The sequence below is a fragment of the Myripristis murdjan genome, chromosome 7 (genome assembly GCF_902150065.1).
Source record: "Myripristis murdjan chromosome 7, fMyrMur1.1, whole genome shotgun sequence".
NCBI classification, from domain to species: domain Eukaryota; kingdom Metazoa; phylum Chordata; class Actinopteri; order Holocentriformes; family Holocentridae; genus Myripristis; species Myripristis murdjan.
In genome coordinates this window covers 3,625,519-3,640,605 of record NC_043986.1, presented here as the reverse complement: position 1 = coordinate 3,640,605, position 15,087 = coordinate 3,625,519, and the positions used below count along the sequence as shown (strand labels likewise).

General features: G+C 41.6%; 1 protein-coding gene across 4 annotated transcripts in view; it reads left to right on the top strand.

The window, feature by feature from the left end:
• hm13 (histocompatibility (minor) 13) overlaps positions 1 to 15,087 on the top strand; it is a 28,469-nt gene that overhangs the window by 1,974 nt on the left and 11,408 nt on the right. For 2 of the 4 annotated variants that reach the window (XR_003928462.1, XM_030055522.1), the window contains exons 2-11: positions 4,926 to 4,961; positions 8,413 to 8,511; positions 10,321 to 10,403; positions 10,507 to 10,595; positions 11,554 to 11,639; positions 12,929 to 13,054; positions 13,380 to 13,437; positions 13,864 to 13,984; positions 14,259 to 14,361; positions 14,848 to 14,933. Coding sequence is in view for 3 of the 4 variants with exons in the window: in XM_030055522.1 (XP_029911382.1) it covers positions 4,926 to 4,961; positions 8,413 to 8,511; positions 10,321 to 10,403; positions 10,507 to 10,595; positions 11,554 to 11,639; positions 12,929 to 13,054; positions 13,380 to 13,437; positions 13,864 to 13,984; positions 14,259 to 14,361; positions 14,848 to 14,933 (887 nt within the window). In the remaining variant the exon portion in view is untranslated. The remainder of the gene's footprint in view (positions 1 to 4,925; positions 4,962 to 8,412; positions 8,512 to 10,320; positions 10,404 to 10,506; positions 10,596 to 11,553; positions 11,640 to 12,928; positions 13,055 to 13,379; positions 13,438 to 13,863; positions 13,985 to 14,258; positions 14,362 to 14,847; positions 14,934 to 15,087) is intronic. The other 2 variants (XM_030055523.1, XM_030055524.1) reach the window with 1 other exon arrangement.

Below are 15,087 nucleotides of genomic sequence, written 5' to 3'. Positions count from 1 at the left end.
AGTAGATCAATCATCACAGTTTAAATAATCCATTAATCCATTGATCGTTAGTCATTTGAGTTCCCTGACTCTTGTCTGACTCCAGCCTCATTAAGATGCTCAGACTGTCTTCCTTCCCTCCGTTCACATCTTTATCAGATTAATACTTTGGGTTTGTTCGGCTGCTGGTTAGACTGACGAAGACATTTGAACACGTCACTTTGGTCTCTAATCACTTCCCGTCAGACTTCGGCTTTATTTAATTCATTTATTTATTATTTTGCACTTAATGCTCGGGCTGCAGGATATGGGGAGAATTTCCTACCTCGATATTTATGCCAAATATCACGATGGCGGTTCGATATGACTGTGGGTTTATACCTGCTTGAAATTTTAAGAGTAGCAGCAGTGAAAATTGATCATTGTGAAAAAAAAAACAGCATTATAATACCAATTGGATGTAGAAAATGCACTGACTTCATGAAGTATTTTATTGATCAGAACAGACTGATCAGTGTAATAAATATTTAATAAATATAATATAATTAAAAAAAAATCAAATCAAAGTTTTTGCTGCAACCTCTGCTTTGACACAGTGCTTCAACAACATAATTCTAATTGAAAAAGACTGTCTAGTATTATCCAACTAGATATAATAGGGAAGGCTGGGTCATAGAATTGTGGAATGGTGTGAACATTTAAACACAGGGATTCAAGAGCCGTTTAACCATTTATTGAGCACTGGATAACAGGGGGGTAGATGGATGGATGGATGGACGGATGATTTCTATACAAAATAACAAAGGTTCAATGCATTGCTACACACCAATTAAAGTCAATTTTAAATAAATATGATGCTTACATTTTAATGCATCCACAATGAAAGGAGAGGCCTGGGCTTTCTTTATCATAACCCTCAGGAGTCTGATTACAAACAAGACAAATCAGCAATAAATAACAAATACTGTTATATAAACTTAAAAACTTGAATTCTTGATCATTATACTCACAGTAATTCACTCTTTTGAGGACAAACAAAGTCTATGTGGCTTCAATTAATTAGGTTTTGCCCCGATTTACCCAGACTCTGTAAATAATATGAACAGCAAATAAAATGGAAGTACAAACTCAGGACCCTTTAACACAGGAAGAAAACTAGGGTTTAACATCAATTGAAGAACAACAAAATGCACAAACTTACTGTGTGGCAGCAAGGCAAGGCTCGAACAAAGGGATCCTACCTGGACACACCTCTCCTTAAATAACCTCCCCTGTCTAACTCCTCCCAGTGCCCAGCCAGGTGAAACAACCCACCCCAAACAGAGAACACCAGCTTGAGATTATTGAACAATAATTATATAACAGACCGGTCACTGTCTTAGGCTAAGGCTAACCCTAAGTTTGATATTGTCCATATCATTGCCTTTATTGATATCTCACACTTTGCCTTCATTTTTTGCACTTATTTTTACATTATATCTCCATCCCTTCCTCTCTTCCCCCTGCTTCCTCCATCCCTGCAGTTCAGAGCCACTGACATCTTTTACTTGTCAGTTAAGAACAAATGAGGGAATACATGAAACTCATTTCTTAGTCATGTGTTTCTCTGTTTGTGTAGTTCACGCAGATCGCCATGTGATCCCGAATTTCCCTGGTTGGGATCAATAAAGTATATCTATCTATCTATGTGATGATGTTCCTCAGGCAGGACGTCCCAAAGCCGAGGGGTCATGATGGCAAAAGCTTGGACACCTTTAGATTTAAGCCTCAACTTTTGAACGGCCAGAAAGGGCCCAAACTGCAGGTCTGAGGCTGTGAGCTGGCTCATATGGCGGCAACATTTTTATGATGTAGCTCAGGACCCATATGTGCTTTAATAAGTGATCAGTAAAATCTTAAAATCAATTCTGAACATGACAGGGAGCCGGTGAAGAGAAGCCAGGAGCAGGGTCTTTTGAAAGCAGTAAGAAGCCGAGCCGCGGCGTTCTGAACTCGCTGGAGGCCAGAGAGAGGCTCGTGGTTTCTGCCTGAGGGGAGGGAGCAACAGGAGTCAAGGAGTCAAGTCAAAACTGAAGTCTGGATCAAATAATAACACCGAAATTTCTGTCAACCGTCGTTACATCAGCAGACAAGGAGCTGGGGCCACTCTCACTGAGACTGACAGGGTCTGCGGGAGTGAACACTTGTACGTTTTCGGGTAGCAGCACACAGTGCACAGGTGCAGTCAGGCATAAATAGTCAGCCTTGCTCAACAGGCAGCATGACGGGGCAGATCTACAGCCAACCACAATGAAGAAGATAATTACATGCACAGTTCAAATGAAGCAAGGCAGTCGAGCCCAGCAGCGTATCACACTCACCATGAGCTCGATGCCAAACACAGAAGTGAATGAACACCTATGTTACTGTGACAGGAAGAAAAGCTGAGCATTACAGGCAGAGGAGAGGAAACTTTATGGCACAACAGCTGGATTGGGCTGGATTAGATTATACAGGTGGAGCTGATGAAGTGGACACTGAGTGTGCAGTTCAAAGGAAACCAGCCAGTCGCTGTGTTTCCATGAAGCATTTGAATTAACGGCAGGTGGGAATCCAAATGATCGATTATAGATGATAGAATGTCATGTGGTCAAACCAAGGTTATTATAGTTAACTAGAAGGGGGTGGGGTGCATTTTAGTTAGTAGTTTAGTTTTAGTTTAGTTTTGAAGCAATGAAAACTAAACTGAAGCGAGCAAATCCGCTCTGGAATCTAAACTGAGCTGACAACCACAGAATCAACAGATAAATCAGCCAAGCCGACCACAGGCACAGAATCACATGTTTTTGTCGGTCAGTTTCAGTCTGACTGATGAAACGTCTGATTGACATCTGACATTTGATAAATCTGATAGCCTAAATAGTTTGTCAAAATGCAATTATTATTATTATTATTGTTATTCAAGTACATTCTTTTTTGTTTGTTTTAGGCTGCCTTTCCTTCTGTGGGTGCAGAAATGATGTGATGAGATGTGAAACACACTAAAGCAGACAACCCCTTAGGAAAAACAAAACAAAAAAAATTCAAAACCTCTGTCAGTGACTTATTTAAAAGAGGCGAGGCGTTCAGGGTTTATTTTGTTTGCCTGAAGCCTGTCACGCTCGCTCCCTGAGCTCACAGCCTCGTCTTCTCTCTGTTCTCTGCCTCCGGCTGTAATTAACATGAAGCGCAGGAACGTTTTCATACCTGTTCACTGTGTAATACCTCATCATGAAACTGCTGTGCAAAATGAACAGCTACGAGGTGGGAAATTAAAAGCATAGTTAACTGTGAATATGTGCATAATAAAGGAATTATCAACCTGAATAATAACTGTAATAACACTCGCTTTAGATCATGTAGCTGCAGACAAGATTAATAAATCCATTATTACGCACGGACTTATTAACAGTTAACTTGGCTTAACCTGGACCACATGTAATGCTCATTAATGTCTCATAATCCAGACTAAATGTGTTTATGATGCTATTATAATGCAATAATGCACTTACGTAGTCTTATTTATGCTAATAAGCATCTAATAAAGAACTTATAAGGGCTTTATTACCGGTTAACTAATACTTATTACAAGGACCTTAATACAAAACGTTAGCAATTTTTAATTTCTGATTTTCAGGTTATTTCTTGCTAAGTTGTGCATCACCTTGCCTTCAACGCTTTTTAAAGAAATGAAGTGAATGTTCTCAAGTTTCAAAGGGTTAATTAAGCTTTCCAAAAACAAATAAATAAAATAAAATAAAATAAGTGATCGGTTTTGGGGGCTCTGTATGTAGGTGGGGCCGAGGTGCAGTGTGTGATCATCGGCCCGACCTGGCACTTCTTTTTTTCCCCCTCTAATCTGATGAATGATTTGTTCTTTTTGTGTGTTGGGAAGAAGCATGAAGCTCACCTCAGCCGGTTCACATGTTTCTGTCAGGACTCTCTCTGTCTTTTTTTGTTTTAATTTCCGTTGTAAATCTTCAGTTCATTTGCTACCAAGAGAAATCCTCCTTAATCTGCTGTTGTTTCTTCTCCTCCTCTTCAAATCGGTTTTCCAGCTGCTTCCTCTGTTGGCTGAGCTGCTTGTGAACTGAACTCGTTCACGTTTGACTCGACCCAACCCTGATTGATTTTATTGATTTTATTTTGATCCATCAGCCCAGGTGCTTCCCCTCAGCGCCCCAAATTAACCTGATCTCAAGACTCTTAACTGCCAAAAATAACTCATATATATGTTAAGTAAAATTTTGATAAAACTGCCTTAGCAACCACCTAGTAACGCCCTAGCAACCAGGGTTGCAAAGGGGCACAAAATTTCACCGGATCCCATTTTCCAACTATATTAAAGTTCCCTGCTATTTTGGAAATTTCCAGTAAATTCCTGTTAATTCCCATGGAAAATTCCTGGAAACTTGCAACCCTACCAGCAGCCAACAGGAACGCCATAGCAACCACCGTAGCAACCGCCTCGCAACGCCTTAGCAACCATCAGAAACACCATAGCAGTGCCTTACCAATCACCTAGCAACCACTCTGAATACCATAGCAACCTTTCAGCAAATTAGCCCCTGAAACAAGCTCCAGCCAGTTCTGTTTATTTCCTCACTGTTTTAAACTTTTTGTTCCTGCTGTAAATTATTTTAATGAGACTCACTTATTTTTGAATTCATTTGCGCTGTTGCTCTCCCGAACGCTTCGGCAGTGTTGCTTCTTTTCTGACGTTCGCACAGGAAAACAAACTGATGTAAACGGTCAGACGGAGAGCACACACATAGAAAACCTTTTGCTCTCCTCCTCAGTGGCTGAGAGTTTAATTTTGGGCGCTGCTGTCCTGCTTTTCCTCCCCGCTGCCTTTCTGATCCCTCTCTCTCTCTTTCTGTCTGTCTGTGCACATCTGTCTGTCCACCCATCTGTCTGTCTGTCTGTAGGTGCTTGGAGAAAATGATTACGATTCTGGGTACAGAGTGAGTATTAGAGTCGCTGTCGGCACTGAACACACACACACACACACACACACACACACACACACACACACACAGACTTGTGTTTGTAACATCACTGCTGGTTTAAAACCGTCTTCACCTCTAACCAGCCGGAGCTTCAGCGGGGGCGTTTGGCCCGGAGCAGGACGGGGGGACGGGGACACGACTGACGGGACGTACGGCTGTTAAAGGAATACTTCACCTCAAAATGACTGTTTTACATCGTTTATTCAGCCCGGGTTGTCTCGAGTGTCTGAGAGGGGAACAAGGTTCTCTTGTCTGACACAAAACAAAGGTTCTTTATCCGTTTCTGTCAGAACGAAAGTTGGCAGCTCTGAGAAGAAGCAGCAAAAAGTCACTCAACCAGTCAATCATTTTCTGTGAAATCAGGAGAGTCACGACTTGGATTAGAGTCTGAGAATCTGAAACAGATGTTTATTTCCTTTTTGCTGCTGTTTGTCAGAGTCGCTGATGGACTCCAAGAGAAATGACCCCAGTTTTTGAAAACTCTCTGCTCTCCAAGAGGCGTGATACAACTTCATGCTGCTAATAATAAAATCATTACTATTAGTATCTTTTTTTACATTCAAGACAAGTTGGGATGAGTAAATGATACTGCTGTGGGGTGAAGTATTGTCTTTTTATCAAAGCATTTTTACTATAATAGTACATTTCCCACACAGGGTTAGTACATTGTGCTTTACATAAAAAAGACGATAAAGTGCCTTTGCAGAGAATAAAGTGCAGGTGAAGGCACAAAACTCACAAACTTCACTCAATGCAGTTTACTTAACAAGTCATAAAATAAAAAAAGAAAAATTAAAAGTACATAAAAAGGCATAAAAAATGCATAACAAAAAAAGACAAATGTATGCTTAGAATATAAAATTGAAAATGAATAGATGTAAACTGTGATTCATAAGTCATTCACAAAATTACAGTGTCACCTGGTTGGCTCATACAGCATCAGCAGGTCAGAAATGTATTAAAATGTACAGATTATGAAGGGTTTTACACATCAAACACCAGGTAACACGCGCTGCCTGCCGGGCCTCAGCAGACGATTTCCACAGGTGAGGTCAGGCTGCAGCCACCAGACCAACGCAGGTAAAATATGAGAGTGAAAAAATAAAATTACTGTCGAGTGGCTGGAGAATTTGAGTGTTTATCTGTCAGTGGCTGACAGATGTTCACATTTAAAAAGGTTAATTTCCCGCCCTGATGAAGAAAATAAAAAAAAAAATGAAAGCTAACGAGCATGAGCTAACAGAAAGCATGAGACGCATGGCTCGCCGTGCATTCTGGGAAGTGTGAGCATGGGTCAGAGGTCATCCTCACCTGTCGGGTGGCTCGGTGTTCCTGTTTAACACACTGCAGGAAGATGCATCATGGGAAGCGACGGTGTGTGAAGCAAAACCTTCTTTTTTGCCGAGACTAAAAAACAGTTAAAGGTTAATTCTGTCTGTTTTCAACCCGGGCCTAAATTTTTCCAGTTTTTTGCTTTGACTTTGTGATGATCGACAGTGTTTTTCAAGTCACTCAGAGAATCTCATGTTCAGATCTTTGACTGAATTCTGCCCGTTTTTAAAATGTTCCCTTTACAAGTTCTAATCACTGAGTTGATTGACAGGAAACTTGAATATAATTTATTTAATCAATTAGTGTTTTCAGTCGCGTCAAATAAAAACACCAACCATTGTCTGTCAGCCTCACTAAGATCACTAAGACTGTCTTCCCTTTTTCTGTTCAGATTATTTTAAAATTTATACTTTGTTTTGTTTGGTTTGGTTTTTTTGTTGTTGACTCCCATCAGAATTTGGCTTTATTTTCACACTTTTTACACTAAACAGTTAATAAAGCTCTGCAGTGAAGTGAAGGACCAAATTTTGACTGCAGTCAGTTATCATGACGGGGAAAAAAAAAAATCAGAAAATAAGAGCCAACGGTGAATGCAAACCTCTGTGAACCAGGAGGACATGAAGGCAGCACTGAACGCAACCCTCACCCCTTCTTTTCCTCTTCCTTTCCTTTCCTTTTCCTTTCCTCTCCTCTCTTGTCCTCTGACCCAGTTTCTCTCCCAGGGGGTTTGGGTGAGGAGAATATAGCTGTAGGTGACCGTGTCCTCGGGGACTGAAGCCTCTCTGCTCTAGTAGCTCCACTTCTATGTTGTGTTGGTTTTTGCTAACGGCAGCCGTTCGGTGCTCGGTGTTGGAGACGAACCACAAACAAACGCCCAGAGGAACAGTCAAACCCAAAATGAAGATTAAAGTCCCCATGAAATGACCTCGACTTCCTGTAGAACCGAGCGCCTTAAACATTGACATCGTCCCGCACATTAAAATTTCAACCAATCAAAACTTCACCAGTCCTCTCTAGTCCATCTCATCCCGTCAAAATAAAACTGTTTCTCTCCCAAACTGAGATCCTGTTGGAATGATCCCTCCCTGCACCATGTCCCGGCCAAACTTCCTGTTTCAGCAGGAAAGACATCAAATCAAGAAAGTAAGAGTCCGTTTCATGGAGTCTTTAAGTCAAGATGTGGAAACTCGATCTGAGCCTTCTGCCTCCGTGGAGCTGAAAGGAAAGTAGGACAGGAGCTAAACATGTAAAAACTGAACAAATCTCTTCTTTTTTTTTTTTTTTTTTAACAAACACTTAAAAACAGATGGATATAATATAAAATGCAAGTGAAACAAAAAGCCGGAAATATTGTGTCAGGTCCCGTTCATCCCCTCTTTAAAAAAAAAAATTCATGAAACTGCCCTCAGGTGGCGCTACAGAGCCATTGCAGCAATAAAGCCTGTCATCCCTTACGCAGTGACTCTGCTAAACTCTTAACCACTTCTTCAGACTGGAGCTGCGTCTCTTCCTGTTGTTTGTACTCTGCATGTTGTGTTTTTATGAGTTATAAATGTATTATCATCCCCTGTGATGTGTTTTTAACCAACCTGTGAAGTCAAAGGCAGCTTTCCACGTCTGTGAACAACAAAGAGATTATCTTATAAATTATCTTAAAAATATCATTCTTCTGAATGAGTGCTACCAGAACTTATTTGAAAATCGTGACTGAGTATTTGAAAATTTCAGAAACTTCAATTGAGAGTAGCTCTTTTTGGACACGCTCCATTAAAGTCTCCATTCATTCATTTGTTCATTCATCTATTTTCCAAGCCGCTTAACCTCGTAAGGGTTGCAGGAGGTGCTGGAGCCTTTCCCAGCGCTCGTTACCGTATTTATCCCTTAAAGTATTTTGGGAGAAAGCTGCAGCTGTGGTGACGTGGTGGCTTTAACTTTTCACTCACAACGGTGTGCTCTGGTGGGGGGAGGTTTCCATTCACTTTAAACAGACTGGTTTTTGTCACCATCACTAAAACCCACAACATCCCTGTCCTCTCTCTCTCTCTCTCTCTCTCTCTCTTTTCTCTCTCTGCAGAACTCGGCCGACATGCCGGAGACCATCACCAGTCGGGATGCGGCGAGGTTTCCCATCATCGCCAGCTGTACTCTGTTTGGGCTGTACCTCTTCTTCAAGGTAATGGCGGGGTCTCCTCAAGCCTTCCTCAGGGGCTTCCTGTGGCGGGAACAAGGTGTCTCAAATTTTAACAGCCGCTCAGATGATTAAAAAAATTTTTTTTTTAAACCAGACACATTTTTTCCCTGATCAATAGAGTTAAATTTACAACAGAGGCATTTTGTTACCATTTGGCCACCTTTTGATGATTTTTATTTGGGTGATTTAAAATAATGCCTCATCAGTCATTTAAAGTGATAGTTGTGGGTTGCACACATTTAATTCATGGTCCTTTGAAGTAATAATTAAGGTTCTCATCCGGTGTAATTTGCTGCTCTGTATGAGTGTAATAGATTAAAAATACCACCATGAGTAAGAATCTGAATTATTACTTCAAGGCATCGAGCTTGAATTAAATGTGTGCGACAGATAGTAGCACTAGAGCAGCACTTTAGCCAAACCTTTCTCAGCCAAGTTCCCCCTGACCGGTGCAAAAACAACTTTTGAAAGGAAAAAAAAAAAAATATCCACCACGCAGAGCTCCAGTCCAGCTCCACCAGTGTGTGAAACAACAACCTGATACTGAGCAGATTTGGTTGTTTCTGTTTCTGCTTCTTCTTCTCTTCATCCTCCTTGTTTCCAGCTGCATCGCTGATCCGCTTTCTGTCCTCGCTCGACGACCACGGCAGCAGATTTAAAGCACAAACACACACATCTGACACCTTCAGGGAACCCAGAGGGAACACTGAAGATAAAACCTTCCTTTATCAAACTGACATTTACAGTTTTTATTGAACTTACAGTATAGGCTGATTATTTTAGTATGTATACCATAATCTGTCATAATCAGTCTGACTTTTGCTGCTGTGTCAGCATCTCTTGTTACCGTATTTCACCAATTAATCGCCTGGCCGCAAATAGCCGCCTGGTTCTTTTAAACGCCTGGGGTCTGCACCCAGTTTGCGTATTAAACGCCCACCCGAATAACCGCCAGGGCGATTATTTGCATTATATTGAGGTAACCTAAAATAAGGATATTCACCTTATTTTTGCAGAAGTAAACAGTTAGCTGCACAATAACCATCCCGCATTTCCGTTTTCTGTCAAAATAAGAGAGCTAGCTAACGTTAGAAAAAAGGGTGTACCGTAATCTTAAATCGACCGACTAACTCTTATTTTGACAGAAAACGGAAGCGTCAGAGGGAACGACTCGCAGCGCAAGCGGTTTGCACTATGTTTGTATGTACAGATATGTTTACCTTATGCCTTACAGTACTTTTGTACTAAAAAATATGTTGGACAGTAGCTGTCATCACAGTAATGGCCTGGTGCAGGTCTGTGTAAAAATAAATAAAGGCCTGCAGCGAATAGCCGCCTGGTTCTTTTAAACGCCCGGGGTCCAAGTTGATTTTGCATATTAAACGCCCGGGCTATTAATTGAGGAAATAAGGTATTATGTTAAAGGTTCTAGTCAACATCCATAGTGTTTTTATTTATTCATTTATTTATTTTGGTCCATGTAGTTCGGTGGCAGCAGACGGCACAAAATCAAATTTAATTTAAACAGCAGCGAAGTTTCCAGTCACTGTTTTTCTCTGCTGGCTTCACCTTTAACTTCGTCACCCTGATCTGAGCCACTAAAACAGAATCTGCTCTCTGCCGTGTAAACACTAAATCACTATCTAATCACCACCTGAACCCAGCTTGACCTTTTCAGATGGCGGGTCAGAGCAAATAACAGATGTGGTTATTTTACAGGAAGCGGTTTGGAGAAAGACGTTTTCTAAAAATATTTTATGTTTGTTTATTGTTGTTTTTTGGGGGTTTCAGGTATTTTCCCAGGAGTACATCAACCTGCTGCTGTCTGTCTACTTCTTTGTCCTGGGCATCCTGGCTCTGTCTCACACCATGAGGTGACACACACACACACACACAGAAAACTGGCATATGGAATACAGTACACTGTCATTTCACTGTAAAGAGGCTGTAAGCTCCTGTCTCTCTCTGTGCCTGCAGTCCTCTGATGTGCCGGGTGTTTCCCTCCTCCCTGCCTAACAAACAGTACCAGCTGCTGTTCACTCAGGGCTCTGGAGACTCCAAGGAAGGTGAATAAAACACCACTTCATCACCAACACACCTGCCTCCTCCTCAGCCTTCTCACAAACTGTAGAAGTCAACCAGCTCTTCCTGAAGACATTAACCCTCTGACACCTGAGCACATTCACTTCATTTCCTCTCAAAGAATAGGAGTAAATAGGTGATTAGAGAAAGAAATGACATAAATGGTAACAAGAAAAAAAAAATTACCAAAAAATGTATTAAAACATTTCCACAGAAACTGATAGAGGATTTGGGGAAGAAAAGTAAAACATTGCCAGAAAAAAAACACATCTGTCTATCTATAAATGATCCATATCTATATATGGAATGGAATGGAAATGGAAACAACAAACATAAGATTACAAAAAAACCCAAAAACAAATCCCCCTTAAAATAAAAAGAAATGAAGTGAATTTTGTTAAATGGGTGAAATAAAACCTTTCAGAGGGTTAAGTCCATCATCACTGTTTTCTAGACTTTGTGTATTATAGACAAACGCTTGTGCTTTGAGTCCAAAAGGGCTAAATTTACTTTTCAGTGCATGTAAGTCCGTAGTAGAGTTTTCATTTGGGGTGAACTGTTCCTTTAAGACTTTAGTCCCAGCATCCCATCCCACTGTGGCATAAACACACCTTTCACCTGGGTGATAAACTCCAACCTAAAGCGCATACACACAAAAATTAAAAATGCAACAGCCCGTGGTGTCGGTGATATATCTGAGCGATTTTTCACTTTGTGTCACAATTTTAATATTTTTTATTACTTATAGAAAGACTCAGAAAAGCTTCTCCCACGTTGTGAGTGGGAGCAAGTGAGAAGTGCAGATGGTGCGTTTGGTTCGGTTCCCCTGCGTGCAGACGTGACATCGGATCAAGCCTCTTTGGATTATAGAGACACAATTAGGATAACCTAACACAGAAAACACAGACCCACATCTCCCTGTCTCTCTCTCTCTCCCTCCAGAAATAGTCAACTATGAGTTTGACACCAAGAATCTGGTGTGTCTGCTCATCAGCAGCGTGGTGGGAGTCTGGTACCTGCTCAAAAAGGTAAACACGTCACACTTTACCTGGGTAGACGATGTTTCCTCAACCTGACTGAAATTATTCTGGTGACAGATTCCAGCTTCACTGTTTACTTGGACACTAAATAAAGAGAAATAAAGAGATCTGATAAGACGTGCGTTTTTATCAGAATAGAGCTTTTTTTGAAATGTGCAAAAAATGTGTCTCCACCTTCTGAGAAACGTCTAATCTGCCAGTCATGTTGGCAAGTGGTGGCGCCCCCATCAGGTCGTCCATCAGACTGTAAAAATGAAACCTGGCTGGTTTGTTTGGACTTTTATTGGTAACACTTTACAATAAGAGTACAACAATTAACGTTAGTTAATGCCGTAATGGTTAATTAACTGTTAGTTAATGATTATTATGGCATTTACTAATGTTAATAATATCTACAATAACCCTTAAATAACATATAAATTAATACCTTAGCATGAACGGCATTAGTACATGATTCTTAGACACATTAGTTAACGGTTAGTTAACTGTTATTTAATGTTTATTACCTGTTACTTAATGTTTTTTATGGCATTAACTAACGTTAATTGTTGTACTGTTACTGTAAAGTGTGACCCTTTTATTCTTGTAACAGGCAGCCGTCAAACTTTTCCCGCTGGTTTTTGTTTGAACTTGTTTGAGCAACTCCAGTCGTTTCCAGCCTTTCCACCACGGAGCCGTTCAACAGTCCTTGAAAGATTTAATCTTTAAGGCAAAACAGTTATCAGCCTCTGGTCCGGTTGTGTTTTGGTGTCGCCGTGTTTCTGTCCCGTCACCTGATGCAGAGAGAAACCAGCAGATTGATAGTTCACATGGTTATTTGGTGCTAATATTTTCCTGTTGAACAGATTCTCAAAGGTTTACACCAGCCCTCTCAACCCGAATGAAAATTCTCTCTGATCAGGCTAGTCTCTTCTGGGGCATCATCATAATTTTATTCAGATTGGGCACTTAATCTGTTTGTTAGTGGAATATTAGAGTCCGTGTAAACACAGGGAGTGTTGTTGTGACATCACAGCATCTGGACAGCCAATGACATCTTGTCGTCATAGCACTGGATAGTAGATAACCTGTTAGACCCAATCAGGGTCAAGGTTATTTATATAAAACATTCAGAGTGAACAGACGCTGAGCTTCTCCAAATTTAGAAAATGAGCCTGGAACAGTTAAAGAAAAACAAGCCAAATACGATTTAAAAAAATAATAATAATAATAATAATAATAAAACTAAACTGGTTTGGAATAGCCAATAACCTGTCAGTATTTTTATGACATCACAGCACTGGATAGCCAATAACCTGTTTGGGCTGGCGTTTGCGCTGAACGGGGTGGAGCTGCTTCACCTGAACAACGTCAGTACCGGCTGCATCCTGCTGGGGGGGCTGTTCGTCTATGACGTCTTCTGGGTGAGACACACACACACACACACGCACACACACACACACACACACACACACACACACACACACACACACACTTGCTTTTCAGAGCCTGATTGGAGGGATTTCAGTAATTCTTGACTGAGGGAGCCAATCAGGGTCGAGGCTGGTTGTGCTGCACTTCCTCGCTCGTGTGAAACTCTTAGAAAAAAAAGGATGAAGTTTGGAATTTGAGGTTTAACCAGTCAAACAAACTTCCTCTGGTGAAAGTCGTGTGCTGGATCGTCGAAGCTGCTGCTTGTTAGATAAATCAGTCCACTCAGGTAACGTGCTGCCAACTCTCTGTTGCCAGGTGTTTGGAACCAACGTCATGGTAACAGTTGCCAAGTCCTTCGAGGCACCAATCAAATGTAAGTAAGACCTGTGCGTGCGTGTGTGTGTGTGTGTGTGTGTGTGTGTGTGTGAGAGAGTGTGAATGTCCCCCAGATGTGTGTAAACTGAGTTTCTGGTGGGTGAAGCGGTCAGCTGCTGGTGGACGGTACAGGGTGTCGTAGGGGACAAAAATGTCAAGTTCAAAGGCAGCGTGAACTTTCCTGGAGGCCGATAAGAAAGTTTACCCAGCAGGCCGTGCACCGCGCCTCCGTCGACAGTCTGACAGCTGCTCCTAACAGCAGCTCCACAAAAAACAATCAGCATGTCACTCAACTTTACGCTAAAATTGGCCTAAATTTTTTGTGTATTTCACAAAATGTGAAAATGTAACACAAGCCAACTTTTTAGATCATGGGAAAAATTTCACCTCTCCCTCTCTCCCTCTCTCTCTCTTCCTCTTTCAGTGGTGTTTCCTCAGGATTTGTTGGAGAAAGGTCTTGAGGCCAGTAACTTTGCCATGCTCGGTCTGGGTGACATCGTCATCCCGGGCATCTTCATCGCCCTGCTGCTGCGCTTTGACGTCAGGTAAGAGCTTCGCCTCGCTGCTCCTCGTCTGCATGCGCTCACGGACGGTCGCTTTGAGTCCTGCATCCTGTTAAAGTCACTTCCCATCAAACTTGAGCTTCATCTGTCACGTTTTATACACTGAACGATCGATGGGACAAATTTTGACGATGAAAATGATCCCCAGTAATCAGCTGCCAAGTGTGAACAGAGTCAGACGGCTGTGTTTCTGTGTTTTTCAGTGAAGTTTTTTGTGTGTGTGTGTGTGTGTGTGTGTGTGTGTGTGTGTCTGCAGTCTGAAGAAGAACAGCAGGACGTATTTCTACTCCAGCTTCCTGGCCTACATCTTCGGTCTGGGCCTCACCATCTTCGTCATGCACACCTTCAAACACGCACAGGTAGGAGGCCGGAGGTCAAAGGTCACGCACTTAAAGGTCGTCATGGTGAATTCCTGCACTGAGCGTTACAGGCTGACGGCTGCTGATGTTTTTTTTTTATTATTTGTTCTTCACATAGTTGTAATAAATATATGTGCTGAAGGCTTGATATTATACAGGTGAACAATAAACTTCTACACCTCCATCCGCTCAGCTCTGATTGGCTGCTCTGCTGCCAAAGTTTTTTTGAGATACTTTAACGTTACTTGCCTTTTATAAAAAAAAAAAAAAAAGAAAAGAACATTTTTTTTTTTTAAAAAGTTGTACTGCAAAGTACAGTAAAGTTTTAAAAGTACCTTCCACATCTCCAGTGAAGAAACACTGAAAATTGAACTTTGGCAGTTTGGAGATTTTACTGCAGTGCATTTAAATTTTCTGAACTGATGTTTGTGTGTGTGTGTGTGTGTGTGTGTGTGTGTGTGTGTGTGTGTGTGTGTGTGTCCACAGCCGGCGCTGCTGTACCTCGTCCCGGCCTGCGTCGGCTTCCCCGTCATCGTAGCACTGTTCAAAGGAGAGCTCACAGAGATGTTCAGGTGGGTAACCATGACGACCAGGACTATAACCGGCCTCTGATTGGTCCGTTTATTCGGGCCTGAACCGTGCCGACCGAGCCGCGGGTCAAACTGAACTGTTTTTACGCCAGGAGCCGTGTGATTGGACAGATCTGTAGCACTCGCCACACTCAAA